The sequence below is a fragment of the Hevea brasiliensis genome, chromosome 5 (genome assembly GCF_030052815.1).
Source record: "Hevea brasiliensis isolate MT/VB/25A 57/8 chromosome 5, ASM3005281v1, whole genome shotgun sequence".
In the NCBI taxonomy this organism is placed as follows: domain Eukaryota; kingdom Viridiplantae; phylum Streptophyta; class Magnoliopsida; order Malpighiales; family Euphorbiaceae; genus Hevea; species Hevea brasiliensis.
This window is the reverse complement of record NC_079497.1, coordinates 8,033,674-8,054,665: the sequence shown is the minus strand read 5'-3', so window position 1 is coordinate 8,054,665 and position 20,992 is coordinate 8,033,674. Positions and strand designations below refer to the sequence as shown.

Below are 20,992 nucleotides of genomic sequence, written 5' to 3'. Positions count from 1 at the left end.
CGGAGTATGGATCGTGTCGGTTAATATTTAATCTAAGTAAATAAGAAAATTTAATGTAGATAAATTTTTATTAAAAAACAAGCAAAGTTAAAGAATTAAAACAATTAAAATTAATGGTTCAACTGTTAAAATTATAAATAATAATGGTTCATATTGAGAATAATTTTGTAGAATTTTTTAATTGAAATAAAAAAGGTCCTATAAAAACTTAAATGTTTAAAAAGTCACTTAATTGAACATAAACGTTCTATTGTTAAAATTATGAACAATAACAGCAGATAGTGAGATTAATCTTACAAAAATTTTACATTGAAACAAAAGCAATTTTATGAAAGTTTTTTTTTTTTCTAATTCATCCTGGCTGATCTCAATCTATGAAGGACTCTCCTTGTCTGCTAATGATCAATGGCGTACAGCGCATCCGCCGGGAAACATTGATCCCGGAAAACACACAAGAGGACCATCTCTGGGTGCTAAAGGCAAATTTTGGTCTGAATTCGAAATGCGATGCAAGTGGAGCAGGGGGACCTAAATGGGCTTTGGGTAGGAAACTTGGACAAGTCCATCACCCTCAAGTCCTTTTTGTGGGCTAAGGTCAGCAGTACAATTGGACTGGTATTACCATGACGAGAGATCAAAATATCGACGACATGCTAATTCAACTAAAGGCAAAAAACGGTGATTTTATAAAAGATGCTCTATATAAAATGATAAGTCAATAAAATATAAATAAATATATATAAATAAATCTAATTAAATAATAATTTTTCTACAGTGAGTCTTAAAAAAATAATTACTCGATTATTTTAAATATTAATCTATATCTGATTGGTTTTGATGTAAATTGCTAACATAAAATAACAGATACACCATATAAGTACTCTAAATAATTCAATTTTTTTTATATAGTTTTACCAAGCTATATATTTCAATGTTAAAGGAAATTAATAAGGACTAATAAAATAAATAAGAGAATCTTAGGTTATGATGTTCAAATTAATTATGGAAAATGGACCCATATATAATAATGAAATATAAAGCGTGTAAAGTGAAATAACAAAGGGTACAAAGCAATCCCTTGTACGCATTATCGTTAATTAACATATTTGGACCCATTTATATTTTCCATTTTCTTCTTCCTTTGCTTTTAAACTATGTCTTCCTTCCACCCCTCAAATTCCATCTCAATTATCTTTCCAATAATGGTGGAATATATATATATATATATATATATATATATATAGGATTTTTACTGCTGGATGTTAAAAAGCAAATTTTACCTACACTCTGATATATATATATATAACTAACCAACCTAAATATAAAACATTGTACAAAATTATGATAATCTTTTTTAAATTCATGATAAGACTTATTTAAAATAATAGTTTACCAATTTTTTATTAGTTAAATAAACATACACTCAGGTGTGAACAATAACATCAATCACTTTCAAGAGCTGGGACATTACAAGTTAGACGTTCAAAGGACATTTGAAATTTCACATTCATGGGTTGCAAATTACTCGATAAATCCAAGATAGCTCCAATTGTTGTATAAATAGGAACCCTTGAGCCTTCACGCTCAAGTTGACAAAGCAATAAAATATTACTATCAAACAAAGGGTTTGAAACGAAAATTACGACCTATTTTCAAGTTCCATCACATGCAACCTTGTATAATCACCCATTACAAAGCTTCATATACCAGATAAAGCTAAGACAACATTATTAAACTACTCTACCTACTTCACATTATACTACAACTATTGGCGTTTTCATCACTGAAGACGTGAGTGTAGGGATCTGCCATAGGATGCGGTGGCATTGGTGGCGGCGGAATGTAATTCACAGCAGGATGCGGCCGGGCATACATCATTGGTTGAAACATATCATTCCCATTTGGCCTCTGCTGATTCATCATCATTGCCATGTATTGTTGATTGTAAGGGTTGACTCCCCCCATCCCTTGGTAATAACCACCACCATTCATGGCTGCTGGTGCAGGAAGTCCATGCACTGCAGGAAAATTACCCATTGGGCGCATTTGGCCCATCATCTGCCCCATCTGGCCCATGTTTTTGACACCACCACCACCACCATTGTTAACATCAATTTCACGGTACCCTTGTTTGATTTTGTTAGAATCGTGGACCCCATCATTTTTGCCTCCGCCTTTCTTGGCCCCATTGGAATTATAGTTTCCAGCTGAGCTGCCATTATTGAAGCTCTTATCAGTACTGCCTTCTCTCCCATTTTTACTCTTCCTACCAAAACTCAAGAACCCACCAATACCACTTTTGCCACCATTTTTACCTTTACCATCTTGTTTTTCACTCCCTCCCTTGCTGTGACTATTCTTCCCATCACCACCTCCACCTTTCTTTCCTCCATTACCATTCTTGCTATAATTATTGTTGCCTTTGCCCTTCATGACCACTGGCATCTCAAAATCACCACCACCTTTCTTGGCATTTCCTTCTCCTCCTCCACCACCACCCCCCTTTTTAGCATTAAGCATAGGCCCGTTAATCATGCCATGAGGGCCCTGCAGTCCATAGCCATTGCCCATCATGGGCATCATTTTGTTAGGCAACTGATGACCCTGACCAGGTCCATAACCATGACCAATGTCCTCATCATCAGAATCATCATCCAACTCATCATATTCGTCATCAAATTCATCATCAAAATCATCATCACTTGCATCAATATTAACATCCTGCAAGTTGAACTTGACAGATTTCTGATCTTTATGGGGCATCTTCAAATCACTAGATCCTTTGAATTGTTGCATTTGGTGTTGCCCTTGTTGGCCTCCCTTTCCACCCTTTTGAGATTTGTTTTCTTTGACATTTCCAGTTTGCATGTTCTTGAATTGATTGTTGACAAGGTTTTGATAGTTGTTGAAGCCCCTAGGAGCTCCCCATAGCTCAGCATGCTTCCCTGACTTTTCAAGCTTCTTTATGAGCTTGGCTGGGTCAACATTTCCTGTCACAGTTACCTTCCCTTGCTCTGCATTTATTGTGGCATTATACACCCCTGGCCAAAACAACCAGTACCCATGAGGAAAATTTTAAAAAATTTATATATGAAATCAACAAGAAAATAAAAGATATTTATGGAGCACAACATCAAATCCGTGACTGTTGCCTCTAGTACCCATGAGGAAAATTTAAAAAAATTTATATATGAAATCAACAAGAGAATAAAAGATATTTATGGAGCACAATATCAAATCCGTGACTGTTGCCTCTAGTGTTCTAAGCTCATCAATTGTCCTTTTGAAAAAAATAAATGGTTACCCAAAAATTTGGAACAGCAAACCAAAGAAACTAGAATAATGTTCTTTCTATCATATATGCAGGCCACAAGCCAAATCTTCTTTACCCCCAAACATGAGGTCTAGAGATTTTTACCAGACACCAGTTAAATCTAATTAATCCTCAAAACATATAACAAATTTACACGCGTGAAAAAGAAAACCTTATGGAAGGAATTATTAGCAGATGAGGAGCATACCATCAACTTTTTGCAGAAGTTTCCTTATTTTCTTCTTACACCCATCACAGTGACACTGTATATTCACTTTCAGAACACAAGTCTGCTGTGAAAACCAAACCAAAAAACAACCCAAAAAAATTAGAAAAAGAAATCAAGGAACAAAATTACATACATGTTCTTAAAACTGCAAAGCAAGAAAGGAAAAGGGTTCTACTTAACTAGAATTTGAAGCATGAAAAAGGAAACAAGATGGATAGAGGGGGTTACCTGCATCTTCATTAACTCTTGTTTGCTCATGTTTCACAACAGCGAACTAAAACCCAACAAATTCTCAAAGCCAAAATGAACCGGAAAACAGAACTTGAGTTGAGAGAAAGAGAGAAGAAAGAATGAGATGGTTGCATCCAAGCTTGGAGTAAGGAAGAATGCGCTACAAGGCTTCTAGAAAGAGAGAGAGCTAAAGGGACTTAGTGGTGACTGGTGGACATCTAACACTTACCCTTTTTTTCTTCCTCTTCAGGATCAGTATTGTTACAATTTTAAATCTTTTTTCTTGAGAGAGAGAGAGAGAAGGGTCGGTCGCACTAGGGGCAAGGAATGATGATGAAAAGGGTTTAAGTTTTAGCTTGGACCAGCTGGAGGAAGCTTTATATTAAGCCATTAACAAAGGTGAAGTGTTTTACAGCCGAAACTCAGAAACAAATACCAATAATCATAAATATTATTGAAAAAGAATGAACCATATGCTGAAGGTGGAGCTTTAAGTGAGCTGTTGTTCTGAGACGGCTGGTGAACTGGCCTAAAACCAATGGGCACATGTTAGTGGACACAGCTAAAGCTAAGTTGTATCCTATTTTCCACAATACCAGACAAAACTGGTTTTGTTGTCTTCTTTGGGATTTTGCTTTTTTAATAAAATATAAATTAATTACAAGACAATTTTTTTTTTAAATTTAATTTGTATTTGCTATTGATGAAGATATAGCCTTATTATTATTTATTTTTTGAGTAAAAGGAAAAGCTAGTGTTGCATTTTCATTCTTTTTCTGCATAAGGGGCAGGGTTACACGGTTTAGGCTTAGACAAGAAAGATTAAAGTTGAAACTCTGGGAAGAAAATTGCCAATTATAGGACTGTGAGGCCCTTTTTTTAGTGGTCTAGCTGTTGATAGTTTGGCTATCAATCATGCGAGATAATTGGGAACTGTGGCATGGGAATCCACTTCAATTTGAAGGCTAATATGTTGGGATCATAATTGTAGAGCCAAGAGATCTAATTTCTAATGGGTAATGTTCAAAACAGCAAGAGTAGACCTTGTTAGGAGCTGATTCAGGTCTTGAATATTAAACTCCTAACACTGTAGTTAGTTTCTAGATGAAAAGATAGTGGAGAGCATTATCTTAGCACCTCTCCTAACTAGTGGTCAATGACATTATCACGAAGATAAGATCACCCTTCATGTGTTAGAGCCAAAAAGCAAACTACAGTGAAGCTTGCAAATTGACAAATTTTTAAGTAATAGTTGGTCTCCCACCGGATTAACGGGCAACTGATGAAATGTAGTTTAGGATGTTAAAAGGATTAAATCTTGATACTCTCTTTTTTCTTTAAAATTATCTGATCAAAAAAGATAATATTGAGCTTCATAGCAGAAATTGCCCTTGTACTGTTTGTCGCACTAAGCTCAATTTGTCAATTTGTCTCGTTTACCTTTTAAGAATGTATAATTTAATTAATTTTTAATTTTTAATATAATTTAACCCTTTTACTTTTAATTTAAGTTCAAATTAACCTAATTGATATACACGTACTATTTTTTTAATTTTTAATGAATTATATCTCAATTCAACTCCTATATTTATTTGAGAGTTTAAGTTAGCATATTTTTAACTTTTTATCTAATTTAACTTAAAAGTTTCAATTTAAACTTAATTTAATTAAAAAATAAAGAAAATAAAGCAATTGAGTTTCTTAATTTTTGAACTTAATAAAAAAATTCAATTCCAAAATTAAAAAAATGAACTTTTTAATTTTTTATTTAAATTAAAAAATAAAAAAATTTAGCTCATAAATTTTAAGTTATAGACTAAATTAATCTTAAATTGAAATTTTTAGGCTAAATTAGACAAAAAATTAAAAATAGACTAAATTAAACTTTTTCAAATAAGTATAAGGGCTAAATTGAGCATTTTGCCCTTTTTAATATTTTTTATTTTTTAATGTTAGAATTTTATTTTTATTTTTTATAATTAATTAAATTAAATAATAAAATAATATTATTTATATTAGTAATTAAAATGAAAGTATAAAAAATATTATTTTTATATTTTCATTAATTAACTGAAAATAAATTAATTAAATTGAAAAATAATAAAAAATATTTTTATTTTCATATAATTAATTAAAATTAAAAATTATGATTATAATTAATTTTAATTATTTATAATAAAAAAATATTATTTTATAATTTCATTTTATTAATTAAAATTAGAAAATTACAATCAAATAAAATTAAAATTATAAATATTATTTTTTCCATATTATTAATTAATATTAAAAAGTTAAATATAAAAATTAACTAATTATAATTATTTAATTAGCATTCAGAATGATTAACTAAGTAATTAACACTAAAAATATTTTAAAAAAATGTAATTGACATGGTGAGAAGTTATACATTTAGCTAATTTAAACTTAAATAAAAAATAAAAAAAATTAAATTATATTAAAAATTAAAAATAATCTACATTAAATACTTTTAAAAAGTATAAAAATAAATTGAGTTTATTTAAAAAAAAATAATTTACACATTATTTAACGAATGAGTTGTACATTAAATCAATCTAAATTTAAACTAAAAATAAAAAAAATTAAATTAAATGAAAATTAAAAATATATTAAATTAAACATTATTAAAAAATATATTCAGCAAATTCAGCTTATTTCCCTTGTTTGTCAAACCCTTGCAAGAAATGCTGTGCTCAGATACTCTTTTCTGTTCCCCTTTGTCTTGTAAAAGATGTTTGAATGGAGACAAAAAATGACACCCACAAGAAGGCACAATCCCAAAATATCTAAACCTTAGAAGCTTGCTTTATCAGAAGTGATGGGGGTTTGGTTAGCCCAATCTCTGACTGCCAGAACAAGCTTTTATCCCTTGGGCTTAGAGAAGTGCAATTACTAGAAAATCTCATACTACTGAAGTATACCCAACTTGGAAGAAATCAATTCAATCTATATATATATATATATAAAATGCCACTACTGTTCACAGTTGAAAAATATCATTGATATGGTAATACAATGATTAAATACTCAACTGTTGTGTTTCTCAATCTACTTTTGCAATATATAATATAATATGTGATTATTATACATTGTCGTTTTATGAAAAAGTGGTGTGGGTAGGATGTTGATCTATGGGAGCAGTTGGGTTGCGCGTGAAGATATTGGCATTCTCACCAACAGACCACAGCGAAACAGAAGGACAACAACCCCAGAGATGCAGGTTTCTGCAAGGACATGACAAGCACAGGTCTGGGGCCGTGCTTGAAGATAGGACCTGGACCTTTCAATTTTGGATAGTCAAGGAGATTCCCCTATCTCTGGTAGGATGGTGGTTGGTGGCTGCCACTGCCATTGTTGAGTTATCAGTTTGATTAGACTCACCGGTAGTCACCACTCGTACTTCTACAAACGCAAAACCAGCCTGTTAGGTAATAGATTGTTAGGTGACTCTTTTTAATTCTTACATGTCATTTTGAATTTTGAATCATTTTCCTTATTATACTATTGCCAAGGTTGTTTCAAATAGAATCTGAACTTGATTAGATAGATTTTTCCCTCAAGGTTTTCGATTTCTTACGTACTCAGCTGCTTTGGGCATCCTCTGCCTAGGAGGGCATAGGAAAGGTTTCTTCTCCTCCCAAAAGTATAGGCTTTCCTCCTCAACACTTGTTGAGGCTGTAAATGGTTTTGTGCTTTATTTTTGGGTTGCAGGATGGTTGAAGGAACCATATTTAACATGGCTCTTTTTTTTTTTTTTGAGTTCAGATTCATTGGGATGAGCAAGGGATGGACTTGGAAGTAGTATCTAAGGAATGCATCTCCATGGACTTAGAGCCGGCATTTGCAAGTCTTTTGCTGATTTTTATGACTAATTGAGATTGAAATGTCATGGTCTTTGCCTCTCTCTCCTCTGTTGATGATTAGATCTTGAGGTTGGTGTATCTGTTGGCAGCAATGGTACGTTCTTTGGTTCGTCAATTTCTTTCTTGTCTTTGACAGGTCTCGTCCCAAGCTAGCGAGTCTTTGAAATTGGAAGACAATCTCTCTAACTATTCTCGACGGTAGCGGCGCTACACAAGCTTTAGGGCTCCTTGTTCGGGTCCCGCAGGTTTTAGAGTTAGGGTTCTAAATGGTTGGGTTCTAAGTTATGACAGTGGGCCTCTTATAGATTGGCTTTCTTTGTCTTGTCTTCAGGCCTTAGGCCTTTATCTACTGTTCTTTGTCCTCTGAGCTTTTAAGTTATGGGATTTGTATTTTAAAAAAAAAAAAAGGTGAGTGGATAGAATCATTATTTCTGAGCAAAACTTTTGCTTTTGCTGGATAAAGCAGCCCTGCAATTGAGATATGGAAACATTTATAAGAGAGAGTGAGGGAATCAATCCCAAGGCTTTTCAAGAATCAACATACTGCTGGCATGAAGATCGAAGCCAATACTTACAACTGTAAAGAACAAGACCAACAAAGATTCAAAATTTATGAAAGAAAGTCATAGTCACTGATTTCTTTCACTTTCAGGCAGCATTTGACACCAGAGACCTCACTTTTGTCCCCCTCTTTATGCCACAACATCTTTACCTTCATTCTAAAAACTACTTTGACTCATTCCTTCGAGAGAGAGAGAGAGAGAGAGAGAGAGAGACTATGGAACCATACAAGTGGCTTTTTGTACAATGACATTCGCAATAGCGAATTGTCAATAAAGTTTCAATGTTTCTTATAATATTTTATACAATCTCTATAGAAAAGGAAAAGAAAAACTATGCTCTTTTCTGTAACGGAAAATTTTCTATATCAGATTTATAAATATATCAAGAAAGAACTATATCAACCTTATGTTTATAAACAAAAAATGAACCTTCTGTGTATAATCAACCTACCAAATAAGAATCTGGGCTTCAAAAGTTTTTGAACAATCTGTTTCCAGTACTCCTGTGGAGTTCTTGGTAAGGAAAGAAGTTTGCCTCTCTGATGTGGGAGGATGATCTATAAACAGAAATTAGGAAGAACATGAGGCATTTATGAACACAAAAAATTAAAGATTCCCTGAGGGGGGAACAAATCAAAGGGCACAGTCATTCAGGAAATCCCATATGACTTAAAATGGTCCTAAATTCTTACCTCAATTAATCTTGATCTCCATAAGTTCCTGGATGGGTTGGCGGCATATTGGGCAGTTATTAGCTTGAAGTCTCAACTCTTTTGCACACTCACTGCACAAACACTGCGCAGGTGATTTTAACATTTAGTTTGGGAAAGAACATAAATACAAATACACAGAGTTTATGCATGTAAAGATAAGTGAAATGGCAATGCAAATAACGGTGATCAAACTCCTCTTAGACAGGGAAGAGGGCAAAATTAGTGGCATGAGAAAAATTTAGTGGAAGATTTGGCCCAGTGCAGGAGACAGAATGAATTGTCATTAGTAAAACATTTAAACACATAGTTGAATTGTAATGGAGCTCATTAGTCTACTACGTACTCTGACAAAGAAGTTGACAGTTGTAGAATTAAATGTTCTATCCAAAAACACTAAAGTTAAGGCTTAAACTAATATCTACTTAGAATGGAACCATGCATCCATCCAAATTGACCAGTCTAGCAAACAATCTTTAGCTCTTTGTGGCTTCAAATCCTAAATGTAGCTAGCCATATGAGATTCACCTATGGAACTAGGACAACCTAACGAGTCCACCACATTCATGGTTTGTTGATCTGCACTTTCTTTTTTTTTTTTTCAAAGATATACACACGCACATAGGGTGATTCAGTGACAGGACACATACATTGATAAAACCATGATAATTTTACCAAGGCATGCTAACCCATATAAATCACCTACACATGCTATCTACATCCGATGTGGGATCCCGAAGGACCAGCCCTTCATGCAGTGGACCACATGTACACGAATCATGTGTAGGGGGTTAAGCCCACGCGCACACTGACTTACCCTCTTGGACACTTTGGTCTTTTTATTTTCAAAAGTATACACACGCTACCAGATGATTTAGTGACAGGACACACCCCTTGTAAAACCATGGCAATTTTACCAAAACATGCTGACTCATATAAACCACCTACACACGCTACCCACAACTGAGGTGTTGATCTACACTTACTTATCAGAAAAATAGGCAAGCTAGTCCCCCATGTCAAACAAACAATACAAGCATACATTTACTGATCAAAACCAGATCAAACTTGGCTTTTTTGGGGATTAATTGTCCATAAAGGAGAATCATAATAATAATATGGCTAAGATCAGAATTCTCACCATATGTCGACAAGGCAAAACAGCTGTATCCTTTGGCTCAGTCATGCAAATGACACATTCTTTCCCTGTTTCCCTATCATCAAAGTCTGACACAAAAGAATTGCCAAAGCCATAAATCTCACGCAGTTCATAGCGAACCCCCTCAATCCACAATACTTGCTTCACTATTTTCACCTGAAAATGGCCCTCATTATTCTTGTCCAAGACAGCTTGACTAATCTGCGCATGAGGAGACATGGTTGGCAGAGGCTGATCAGCCTCTGCAGCTGCAAAGAGAGAAGGCAGGCTTGCTTCTGCACAGATCACAAGGGGGAACATATCTTCCTCTAGTGTGGGCTTTGATAGCTGATCCAACTCAAAGAAGCCCAAGTCAATTCCAGTGCCTGATGGCTGACAGAATTTTTGGCCCAGTCCTTTCTTGAAGGGAATTCTCCTTGGCATATAGATTTCGGGGTACAATGGCACAAATCTACAGTTCACTTCTTCCTTGGCAAAGTAAGATATAGTGATGCTGCATCAAACAAAAAGGGAAAGCTTGTTACATATATATATGCAGAGAGATAACCAGCCCCACACTGGGTTCCTGTTAACCAGGCCACCAATTGATATGATACTAAGTGAAGAATAGGCCATTTAGCTAGAACTCGCCCTTGAAATTCAGATTGCAAGGAGAGGGTGTCTAAGAACTTATTAAGCTCTCACCAAACTTATGCCTTAACAATGTGGGATCGTAACAAAATCCAAAAAATGAGAGACCATCCGAGCATTAAATGGGTTTTCTTTATGCCAAAACAAATTATGAGAAATCATTTAGCAAGTCCTCTAATGCCACAAGTAGACAGAAAGGGTGAAAATAACATTGATTCACGGAAGTTTGTCACCAAAGATTTACATGGTGAAATTTAAAGCAAAAGTGAATAATACAGAAATTAAAACGTCACTACTAGCCAACACTAGCAATGATCCTACATGTAGAATTTGGAAAAAATTATAATATTACAAAATTGGTTAGACTGAAAAAATTGGATGGATGTTAAATAAAATCCATGTTAAATTATAATGGATGTTAAATTATAATATTATATTTTTTCTACAAGTTAATCATGGTTAGACTGAAAACTTCATATAGAATATTATATTATCATCAAGAATAAACTAAAGGATTATTCAAAATCGTTAATATCACCGACGTAGAAGTATTACACATTTTCAAGGATTTAACCCAAAATCGTTTAGAGCGGAGAAAGAGAATCCATACAACCGATCCTAATAAATTTTTGGGATAAAAGTTTAGTTAAGTTGAGTTGAGTTAATATCACTATAAAGAACCTCTACTAAAAAAATATAACGTTCTATACTTAACGATTCAAGAATGCAAAATTTTTCAGTCTAACCAGGAAAAGCAATCTTTAATTGCCAAACTACTTGATTATAACTCCGGAATTCAGAGTTCTTCCGACATGCAACACACGTTCAAAAGCTATCGATGGATGGATGTTAAATAAGATTGGAAAAAATTATTTGCTCTTATACGATTTCTGAGCCTTTCAAACTCTTTCTACTTCTGAACATTAAATCCCTTCCAACACTATTTTTTTTCTAATTTGAAGCAAGTTTTGATCATGATAAGTAAAATTAATTTGTACTTGTAAGATTCTCTCATTATTTTTTTTTTTCAACAAAGAAATTATGCAAATTATGCCAAAACAAATTATGAAGAACCATTTAGCAAGTCCTCTAATGCCACAAGTAGACAGAAAGGGTGAAAATAACATTGATTCATGCAAGTTTGTAACCAAAGATTTACATGGTGAAATTTAAATCAAAAGTGAATAAGAGAATTTTAAACATCACTACTAGCCAACACTAGCAATGATCCTACATTGAAGACTGAAAACTTCATATAGAAGATTATATTATCATCGAGAATAAAACTAAAGGATTATTCATATTCGTTAATATCACTATCAAGAAACTCTACTAAAAAATGATAACGTTCCATACTTGACAATTCAAGAATGCTCAATTTTTCATTCTGACCAGGAAAAGCGATCATTAATTACCAAGCCACTTGATTATAAGTCCATTCAGAGTTCTTCTGACATGCAACACACGTTCAAAAGTTATTCGCTCCTACTTATACGTTGATTTCTAAGCTTTTCAAACTCTTTCTACTTCTGAATTATAAATCCCTTCCAACACTATTTTTTTCTAATTTGGAGCAAGTTTTGATCGTGATAAGTAAAATTAATTTGTACTTGTAAGATTCTCTCATCCATTTTTTTTTTAACAAAGAAATTTAAAAAAATAGAGGGACTAAAAGGAGGAGGAATTAAATTAACTATTCAGAAAGGCAAATACTTGCGAGGGGTAATATGGAAATGGTCAAAGAACCATGGGACATTAAAGTAGGAACGCGTTGATTTAAATGTTTTATAGACCAAGGCATTTGGAAAATTCTTTCAATTCAGTATGCTCCAAATCCACAACTACAAATTCAACAAGGAAGAATTTTCAAATGCTACCAATTGAAAGCAATATTAAATCCATTAATTCAATCTTAGAATGTTGTTTCATAAAACAAACAATTAGAATCAATTCGTTCCCTCTAAATAAATGGAAGTTAAAGGCATGAAAAATCAAACCAAGAATAGACACAAGTAACTACGTACCTGCCATCAACAATTGCATCAAAAGTGAAGGAAACCAAATGAGAATCCAAATTCTTCTCATCAACCACGAGCGTTATATTATCCTTATGCACATTCACATCATTCTTGATCTTCTTCGCGTGGTTATGATCAACATAAGGTGGCGGCGGCGCCTGTGAACGAGGAGGCAGTGCCACTGGTGGACCAGAAGAAGCATAACGATGCAGGACCCTTCCACTAGTCAAAGTACTAAAAGAATCAGGACGAGGCATAAAGTAATTTTGCGAATTGAAGGAAGAGGAGGGAAATGTGGTTGGAGGAGGCGATGGTGAAGGAAGGTAAGGTGCATGGGCTGCAAAAGCGTAACTGGGTGGCGGAACTGGAGATGGTAGTACGGTGTTGGTTAAAGAATTAGAAGAGAAGGGTACTGGGTTGTTCTGGGTAATATGATCAGAATTGGTATTGGCGACGACAGCACTTGTTGTAGTAGGAGAAAGAAGTTGGTGATTTGGAGCAGTGGTTGAAGTGGAAGGGAAAGATGGGTGGTGGTTTCGATCGGGGTGGTGATGAAGGTGGTGGTGGCTTCTATGCTTGCCGAATGAGATGCCCATTTCAGCGTTGCAAATGGAAGGGAAGAAGGTGAGTTTGGAGTTGAAGGTCGTTGATTCTATGGGCATTAATTATACGAGGAAGGAGCAGAGAAGAAGCGAAGCAGGGCGATTTCTTCAACTGCTACATAATATTAAATTTTCTTGACCAGGCATGAAAGAGACAACTTTTTTTATTATTGGATCAATTAAAAAAATAAAAATTTAATATTAGTACTTCGTTTTATAATAATAATTTTTTTTAAAAAAAAAATCTAGAATGTTACAAAATTCTAGACGTTGATTTTTATTAAATTTGATTTTGTTTATATATTAGTCTTTACCATTCAAATATAATCATTATAAATAAAATAATCTTTTATTTAAATTTTATTTTTTATTTAAGTTATTTTCTATATTATATTTAAATAATAATATATTTTACAAAATATTAGATATTTTATAATTAAATTATTTAAATAAAATATTAAAAATACTTCATTAGATAATAATATGCTTTTTCAAATTTTGTTTACTATTGTTTAAATTAATCTTTATTTAAATTTTATTTTATATTTAAGTTATTTTCTATATTGTATTTAAATAATAATATATTTTACAAAATATTAGATATTTTATAATTAAATTATTTAAATAAAAATATTAAAAATACTTCATTAGATAATAATATGCTTTTTCAATTTATGTTTACTATTTTATAATTAAATTATTTAAATAAAAATATTAAAAATACTTCATTAGATAATAATATGCTTTTTCAAACTATGTTTACTATTGTTTAAATTAATCTTTATTTAAATTTTATTTTATATTTAAGTTATTTTCTATATTATATTTAAATAATAATATATTTTACAAAATATTAGATATTTTATAATTAAATTATTTAAATAAAAATATTAAAAATACTTCATTAGATAATAATATGCTTTTTCAAATTATGTTTACTTTTGTTTAAATTTTTTATATTATGGTCTATAATTTTGTAACAATTTGTTTTGTTTAAGTAATATTTTTAACAAATAAATAATTAAAAAAATTCTTTTTACATGATTTATGAAAATAATTATAAAAATTTTATTTTTATATAGTGTAATATAATTAATTTTGACAATAAATTATACACGAATAGTTTAAAGTTATATTTATAGATATTTTATTGGCATCTTTTTTTTTCATTATTTATATTTATTCTTCATATTTATTTTTTTTATATTTTTATAATTCTTTTAATTAAAATGTCAAATAAATTAAATATATATTAGAAATACTATATAGTGATACAATATAATGATTGTGTCGGCAAAATCCTAGTTTCTTCGATAAGGAGAGAGAGAGAGAGAGAGAGAGAGAGAGAGAGAGAGAGAATATGTTAACCCATACAAGTGGCTTTTTGTGTGATGACCTTCACAATAATGTGTTTTCTTTAAAATTTCATTTCTTTTCTTGTAAAATTTTGTACAATCTCCATAGAAAAGGCTCTTTTCTATAATGAAAATTTTTCTAATCAGATTTGTAAACATACCAAGAAAAAACTATATCAACCTTCTGTTTATGTCAACCAAACAAATAAGAATCTGGGCTTCAAATAATTTTTTGAACAATCTGCATCCAGTAGTGCTGTGAATTCTTGGTGAGGAAAGGAATCTGCCCCTCTGGTGTAGGAGGATGATCTATAAATAGAAGTAAGGAAGCATACGAGCTATTTATGAACATATGAAAAATTAAAGATCCACTGAGGGGAAAAAAATAAAATCAAAAGGCACAGTCATTATTCGGGAAATCCTTTACGACTTAAAATGGTCCTAAATTCTTACCTCAATTAATCTTGATCTCCATGAGTTCCTGGAAGGGTTGGCGGCAAATTGGGCATTTATTAGAATGAAGTCTCAACACTTTTGCACACACACTGCACAAACACTGCAAATGTGATATTTAGCATTTAATTGGGGAAGGAACATAAACACACAAAATTTATTCATGTAAAGATAAGTGAAATGAAAATCCAAATAATGGTTATTAAGCTCCTCTTAGATAGGGAAGAAGGGGAAAAGTAGTGGCATGAGAAAAATTTATGGCTTAAGCTAATATCTACTTAGAATGGATCCACCGAATTGACCAGTCTAGCAAGCAATCTTTAGCTCTTTATGGCTTCAAATCCTAAATGTAGCCACTTGAGATTCATCCGTGGAGCTAGGACATCCTAATGAGTCCACCACATTCATGGTCTGTTGATATTCAAGCACTCATCAGAAAAGTAAGCAAGCCAGTCTATGATATCAGACAAACTATACAAGCACATATCTACTGATCAAAGATCAAGTTTGGCTTTTTTGGGGACTAATTGCATAATTAATAAAATTTAATGTCCATGAAAGAGAATAATTATAAGATATGCTTAAGATCAGCATTCTCACCATATGTCGACAAGGCAAAATAACTGTATCCTTTGGCTTAGTCAAGCAAATGACACATTCTTTCCCTGTTTCCCTATCATAAATCTCACGCAGCTCATAGCGAGCCCCATCAATCCACAATATTTGCTTCACTACTTTCACTTGAAAATGGCCCTCCTTATTCTTGTCTAAGACAGCTTGAGTAATATGTGCACGAGGAGACAAGGTTGGCATAGGCTGATCAGGAGGCTCTGCAGCTGCAAAGAGAGAAGGCAGGCACGCTTCTGCACAGATAACAAGGGGGAACATATCTTCCTCTGGTGTGGGCTTTGATAGCTGATCCAACTCAAGGAAGCCCAAGTCAATTCCAGTTCCTGATGGCTGACAGAATTTTTGGCCCAGTCCTCTCTTGAAGGGAGTTCTCCATGGCACATAGATTTCAGGGTACAAAGGCACAAATCTACAGTTCACTTCTTCCTTGGCAAAGTAAGATATGGTGATGCTGCATTTAAACAAAAAGGGAAAGCTTGTTACATATATGCAGAGAGATAACCAACCCCACAATGGGTTCCTGTTAACCCAAAAAAAAGACAAATGCACAAATGCAAGTCATAGTTCACTCAATTGCGAGGCCATATTCAACAACTGAATTATCTCCCTTTTGCTCTCTAGCAATATCCATATGAAATAAGGTTTGTAAACACGAAGAAACCATACCTATACAATAGAAGTCTCAAAATCCAAACCCACTTTTTCAAGTCAAAGTTACTTGATTATGAACCACTGAATGATCCTACAACTAAAAAAGGGTAACCCCAATGCATGAGGTTAGAGCCATTTATCATACACAGCCTTCTCCTTTCTTTTTTGTAGAGAGGCTGTTTCCATGAACTGAAACCATGAAAGAAGCAACTTTACTGCTGTACCAAGGCTTGGCCTCCATGAGATCCTACAACTCAATTAGCAAAATTTTACTACCCTGAAAAGGAAGGGGCCAAAAAGAGAAAAAGCTACTCAAAACTGTTAATAATCTAACCTGATAAAAAAATATATCCTACCAAGGCAACACTGGGTCTCCTGCAAGCATCAGAAACCACCAGAATCCACTCAGCCAAGCCAACACCTCCCCTTCGTAACAACTAACAACCTAATCAATAATATCTACCTCCATCAAATCAAGATAGTAGGCTTATATCTTCATCTATCCAACTACTGCTACAGGTCTACCTCAATCACTTGAAAGTACCCCCACCATAACATATATCAATTGAAGCACTATTGCTACCACCAATGACCATCACTCAAAATCTCAACTTTACCACAGCACAGTCAACAATAACAGAAGAGGAAACGCCGCCGCCATCACCACCACCACCACCACCACCATCATATTACTGCTGGTGCTAAGACAATAATACTATCACTAATAGGACACTGCATTCAAATCATAAAAAGAAAAAACGCATGTTTGTAGGTTTGTCCTTTCAGAATACCATTTTTTAACATGTCTAAAATGCCTACTATTTTGTATCTGCAAATCCAAAAATGAAAGACCACCTGAGCATTAAATGGTTTTTCTCTATGCCAAAACAAATTATGAGAAAAAAAGTAACAAGTCATCCAATGCCACAAGTAGACAGAAAGGATGAAAATAACATTGATTCATGCAAGTTTGTCACCAAAGATTTAAATAGTGAAATTTAAACCAAAATTGAGAAATAGAGAAATTAAAACGTCACTATTAACCAACAATAGCAATGGTCCTACATTGAAGAATGAAAACTTCATATAGACGAGTATGTTATCATTGAGAATAAACTAAAGGGTTATTCTAAATCGTTAACATCACTATCAAGAACCAATATTAAAAAGTTATCATATTGTACACTTAAAAATTCAAGAAGGCACCATTTTCATTATAACCAGGAAAAGCAATCTTTAATTGCCAAACTACTTGTTTATAAGTCTTTGGAATCCAGAGTTCCTCTGACATGCAACACACGTTCAAAAGTTATGAGATGGAGGAATGTTAAATAAAATTGGAAAAAATTATTTGCTCTTACTTATGTTGCTTTCTAAACTTTTCAAACTCTTACTACTTCTGAATTATGAATCCCTTCCAACACTTATTTATTTATTTATTTTATAATTTGGAGCAAGTTTTGATCATGATAAGTAAAATTAACTCATACATGTAAGATTCTATCATCTAATTTTTTTCAACAAAGAAAAATTTTTTAAATGGATAAGAGACTACGAGGAGGAGGAATTAAATTAACTATTCAGAAAGGCATATAACTTGCGAGGGGTAACATCGAAATAGTCAAAGAAGCATGGGACATTAAAGTAGGAATGTTGATTTAAACGTTTTATAGACCAATGCATTTGGAGAATTCTTTCAATTCAGTTTGCTCCAAACCCACAATTACAAATTCAAGATGGAAGAATTTTCAAATGCCACCGTGAGCAATCCTTACAGAAAAATATATATTTATTAGTTACAGCAACAATTCTGACCTAAAAATTTTCACACTATCAATCGGAAAGAACAAATAACCACTAAAAAATTGCATTTGGATTAGCTGAAAAAAATGCATTGTTTAATCCATTAATTCAATCTTAGTAAGCTACTTATATCACTGAAGAAAAAAATTAGAATCAATTCATTTCCTCTAAATAAATGGAAGTTAAATGCATGAAAAATGAAATCAAGAAGACACAACTAACTACCTGCCATCAACGAGAGCATCAAAAGCGAAGGAAACCAAATGAGAATCCAAATTCTTCTCATCAACCACGAGCCTTACACTATCCTTATGCACATTCACATCATTCTTGATCTTCTTGGCATGGTTATGATCAACATAAGGCGGCAGCGGCGGCGGCGGCCCCTGTGAAGGAGGAGGCACTAGCACCGGTGCAACAGCAGAAGCATAACGAAGTGGGACCCACCCACTAGTCCGGGTACTAAAAGAATGAGGACGAGGAATAAAGTAATTTTGGGAATTGTAGGAAGAAGAAGGAAATGTGGTGGGACGAGGCGATGATGAAAGAAGGTAACGTACATGGGCTTCAAGATCATAACTGGGCGGCGGAGCCGGCGATGGTGGTACGGTGTTGGTTAAAGAATTAGAAGAGAAGGGTGTTGGGTTGTTCTGTGTAATATGATCAGAATTAGTATTGGCGATGAGAGCACTTGTTGTCGTAGAAGAATGGAGTTGGTGATTTGGAGCTGTGATTGAAATGGAAGGGACAGATGGGCGCTGGTTTTGATCGGGGTGGTCATGAAGGTAGTGGTGGGTGCCCATTTCAGCGTTGAAAGGAAGGGAAGAAGTTGAATTTGGACTCGAAGGTCGTTGGTTCTGCGGATATTTATGATCACGAGGAAGGAGCACCAAAGGAGCGAGAAGTGAGCAGCGCGTTTTTTACTTTCTTTTTTTTTTTCTTTGTCTTTTTGGAGAATTATTATTTAGTACCCATATTTTTATAAAATTAATTATTTAGCACATTTATTTTAACAATATATTATTTGATTTTTTATTTTTATCTATTGAATTATTTGATTATTTCATTAATTTTTTTATTAATTAATAAATTTTAATTTAATAAAATTATTATTTAATTTTTTTAATAAAATAAATTAATTAGTTTTTATAATTTAAAAAATATTATTATATAATTTTTTTATTTTAATAAAATTAATTAATTGATTTTTATATTTTAAATAACATATTTCAAAATAAAAATAAAAATTTATTTTGAAAAATACATTCCAAGATAAAAACATATTTGGAAAAATATATTTCAAGATAAAAATATAAATTTTATTGTGTGAAAATTTAGTCTCAATTTTTTTTTAATTATTCAAGTATAAAAATTGAGATTTAGTCTTTACATAATAAAAAATTTATTTTTATATAGAAATATTATACTTTTTAAAATATATAAATTAATTAAGTTTCATTAAAATAAAGAGATTAAATAATTATATTTTTTAAAATATAAAATTAATTAATTTCACTATAATAAAATAACTAAATAATAATTTAATTAATATTAAAATTTATTAATTAATAAAAAAATTAATAAATAAATTAATAAAAATAAAATAAAAAATAAAATAATATATTTTTTAAAATCAAATAATTATTTTCTTTAAGATACATGAACTAAATAAATTTACCTCATTATTTAAACATGCAATAATATAAAAAGAGACTATGTTTATCTACTTATAATTTTAACAAGTCTTCCACTCCTAAAAGGGATTTTAATTTTTCACGACCTATTTTTAATATTTTTATGTTATTTAAAGTGTAACATAAAATTATTATATACAATGATTGAATGATTACTAAAAATAATGATTATCCGCAAAAAAAAAATATCAACTTTAAGTTTTATGGACAAAAAATTTTAAAATTAAAATAATATATTTTTTATAATAAAATTCAAGTATTATTATAATTAATTTTTATATTACATGAGTATTCCGATTAAGCTTTTCAAAGGTTAAGCACTCCCAACAAGAATTATTTTCATTCATGAATATCAAACGGTCGACATCGCTGAGGAATAAGAGTATCAAATTATTCCTACTAAATACCCATTAATAAAATTCTTTATTATTTTATAATTACATCATAAAATTAAATAAATTTATATTTTAGACAAAAATGATAAATTTTGTAAAAATAATTATAAATTAAAAATAATAAATATTCATTATATATAAAGAGATTTATATATTAATGTTAAAATTCATATTTATGTCCATCTATTAAATGGTTTGGAAAAAAAAATTCCTACATGTTATGCAAAATGTTTATTTAGTATTCTTTTTCTTATTATTATTCAATTTATATTGTTATTAGTATATGATGAAATGTACATAAAATCTTTAATGAAGTATTTTTGCTATGATTTTATTTTTCCAAAAATTAAAATAAAGTTTAATTTATTTGTGCAAGATTTTTTTTTTTTTTAAGATTAGATTTTATTCATTTGTATAAATAAAAATATTTATAATTTATAAATTATTGGATACATGGGTAAAGCAAATACTTTGCAAAAAACCAGTTGAAGTAAACAATAATGAATAGCCCATTAAAAAATGATTATTTACAATTTAGTCTCTTAGTACTATTATTAATAAGTCAATTCTTGCATTTTCAAACTCAACTCAACTAAACTAAATCTTTATCCTAAAAATTTAGGGTCGGCTATATGAATTATGTTTCTCCACTCTAAACGATTTTGGGTTAAATCC

At 31.9% G+C, this 20,992-nt stretch overlaps 3 protein-coding genes and 1 long non-coding RNA gene across 8 annotated transcripts; 1 reads left to right on the top strand and 3 right to left on the bottom strand.

The window, feature by feature from the left end:
• Positions 1-1,529: 1,529 nt before the first annotated feature.
• On the bottom strand, positions 1,530-4,302 carry LOC110667484 (heavy metal-associated isoprenylated plant protein 34). 2 transcript variants are annotated; one of them, XM_021828340.2, is made up of 3 exons: positions 3,771-4,302; positions 3,522-3,606; positions 1,530-3,041 (listed from the first exon to the last, which is right to left on the bottom strand). In XM_021828340.2, exons 1-3 carry the CDS (start codon positions 3,798-3,800, stop codon positions 1,750-1,752), a joined length of 1,407 nt encoding a protein of 468 aa, XP_021684032.2. In that variant the 5' UTR covers positions 3,801-4,302; the 3' UTR covers positions 1,530-1,749. The 2 variants fall into 2 exon arrangements, with proteins under 2 accessions (XP_021684032.2, XP_021684034.2); XM_021828342.2 differs by having other exon boundaries at positions 3,522-3,603.
• Positions 4,303-6,769: 2,467 nt separating this feature from the next.
• On the top strand, positions 6,770-8,299 carry LOC110667465 (uncharacterized). Its single transcript, XR_002497304.2, has 2 exons — positions 6,770-7,219; positions 7,557-8,299. It is a non-coding gene; the product is annotated as an uncharacterized LOC110667465 (long non-coding RNA).
• Positions 8,300-8,431: 132 nt separating this feature from the next.
• On the bottom strand, positions 8,432-13,546 carry LOC110667464 (probable E3 ubiquitin-protein ligase LUL4). Of its 4 annotated transcripts, XR_009148807.1 has the most exons (5): positions 12,741-13,546; positions 10,243-10,579; positions 10,069-10,154; positions 8,910-9,001; positions 8,432-8,774 (listed from the first exon to the last, which is right to left on the bottom strand). XR_009148807.1 is itself a non-coding variant. In XM_021828317.2 (4 exons), the coding sequence occupies exons 1-3, from the start codon at positions 13,394-13,396 to the stop codon at positions 8,911-8,913; spliced, it is 1,269 nt and encodes a 422-aa protein (XP_021684009.2). In that variant the 5' UTR covers positions 13,397-13,536; the 3' UTR covers positions 8,432-8,774; position 8,910. The 4 variants fall into 4 exon arrangements, 2 of the variants coding, with proteins under 2 accessions (XP_021684009.2, XP_021684011.2); XR_009148806.1 differs by having other exon boundaries at positions 10,069-10,579; positions 12,741-13,544; XM_021828317.2 differs by having other exon boundaries at positions 8,910-9,012; positions 10,069-10,579; positions 12,741-13,536.
• A 1,199-nt stretch (positions 13,547-14,745) lies between these two features.
• LOC110667493 (probable E3 ubiquitin-protein ligase LUL4) lies at positions 14,746-19,121 on the bottom strand. Its single transcript, XM_021828361.2, has 4 exons — positions 18,454-19,121; positions 15,745-16,225; positions 15,145-15,247; positions 14,746-15,000 (listed from the first exon to the last, which is right to left on the bottom strand). Exons 1-3 carry the CDS (start codon positions 19,029-19,031, stop codon positions 15,146-15,148), a joined length of 1,161 nt encoding a protein of 386 aa, XP_021684053.2. The 5' UTR covers positions 19,032-19,121; the 3' UTR covers positions 14,746-15,000; position 15,145.
• Positions 19,122-20,992: the final 1,871 nt, after the last annotated feature.

What these genes read in the sequence shown, in the direction of transcription:
- LOC110667484 (XM_021828340.2), bottom strand. Translation starts at nt 3,800, where the DNA reads ATGAGCAAACAAGAGTTAATGAAGATGCAG. An exon ending in AAGAGTTAATGAAGATGCAG is followed by an intron (nt 3,607 to 3,770) that starts GTAACCCCCTCT and finishes TGGTTTTCACAG; the next exon opens with CAGACTTGTGTTCTGAAAGT. An exon ending in ACTTCTGCAAAAAGTTGATG is followed by an intron (nt 3,042 to 3,521) that starts GTATGCTCCTCA and finishes TGTTTTGGCCAG; the next exon opens with GGGTGTATAATGCCACAATA.
- LOC110667464 (XM_021828317.2), bottom strand. Translation starts at nt 13,396, where the DNA reads ATGCCCATAGAATCAACGACCTTCAACTCCAAACTCACCTTCTTCCCT. An exon ending in GATGCAATTGTTGATGGCAG is followed by an intron (nt 10,580 to 12,740) that starts GTACGTAGTTAC and finishes TGTTTGATGCAG; the next exon opens with CATCACTATATCTTACTTTG. An exon ending in TTTTGCCTTGTCGACATATG is followed by an intron (nt 9,013 to 10,068) that starts GTGAGAATTCTG and finishes TCACCTGCGCAG; the next exon opens with TGTTTGTGCAGTGAGTGTGC.
- LOC110667493 (XM_021828361.2), bottom strand. Translation starts at nt 19,031, where the DNA reads ATGGGCACCCACCACTACCTTCATGACCACCCCGATCAAAACCAGCGC. An exon ending in GATGCTCTCGTTGATGGCAG is followed by an intron (nt 16,226 to 18,453) that starts GTAGTTAGTTGT and finishes GTTTAAATGCAG; the next exon opens with CATCACCATATCTTACTTTG. An exon ending in TTTTGCCTTGTCGACATATG is followed by an intron (nt 15,248 to 15,744) that starts GTGAGAATGCTG and finishes TCACATTTGCAG; the next exon opens with TGTTTGTGCAGTGTGTGTGC.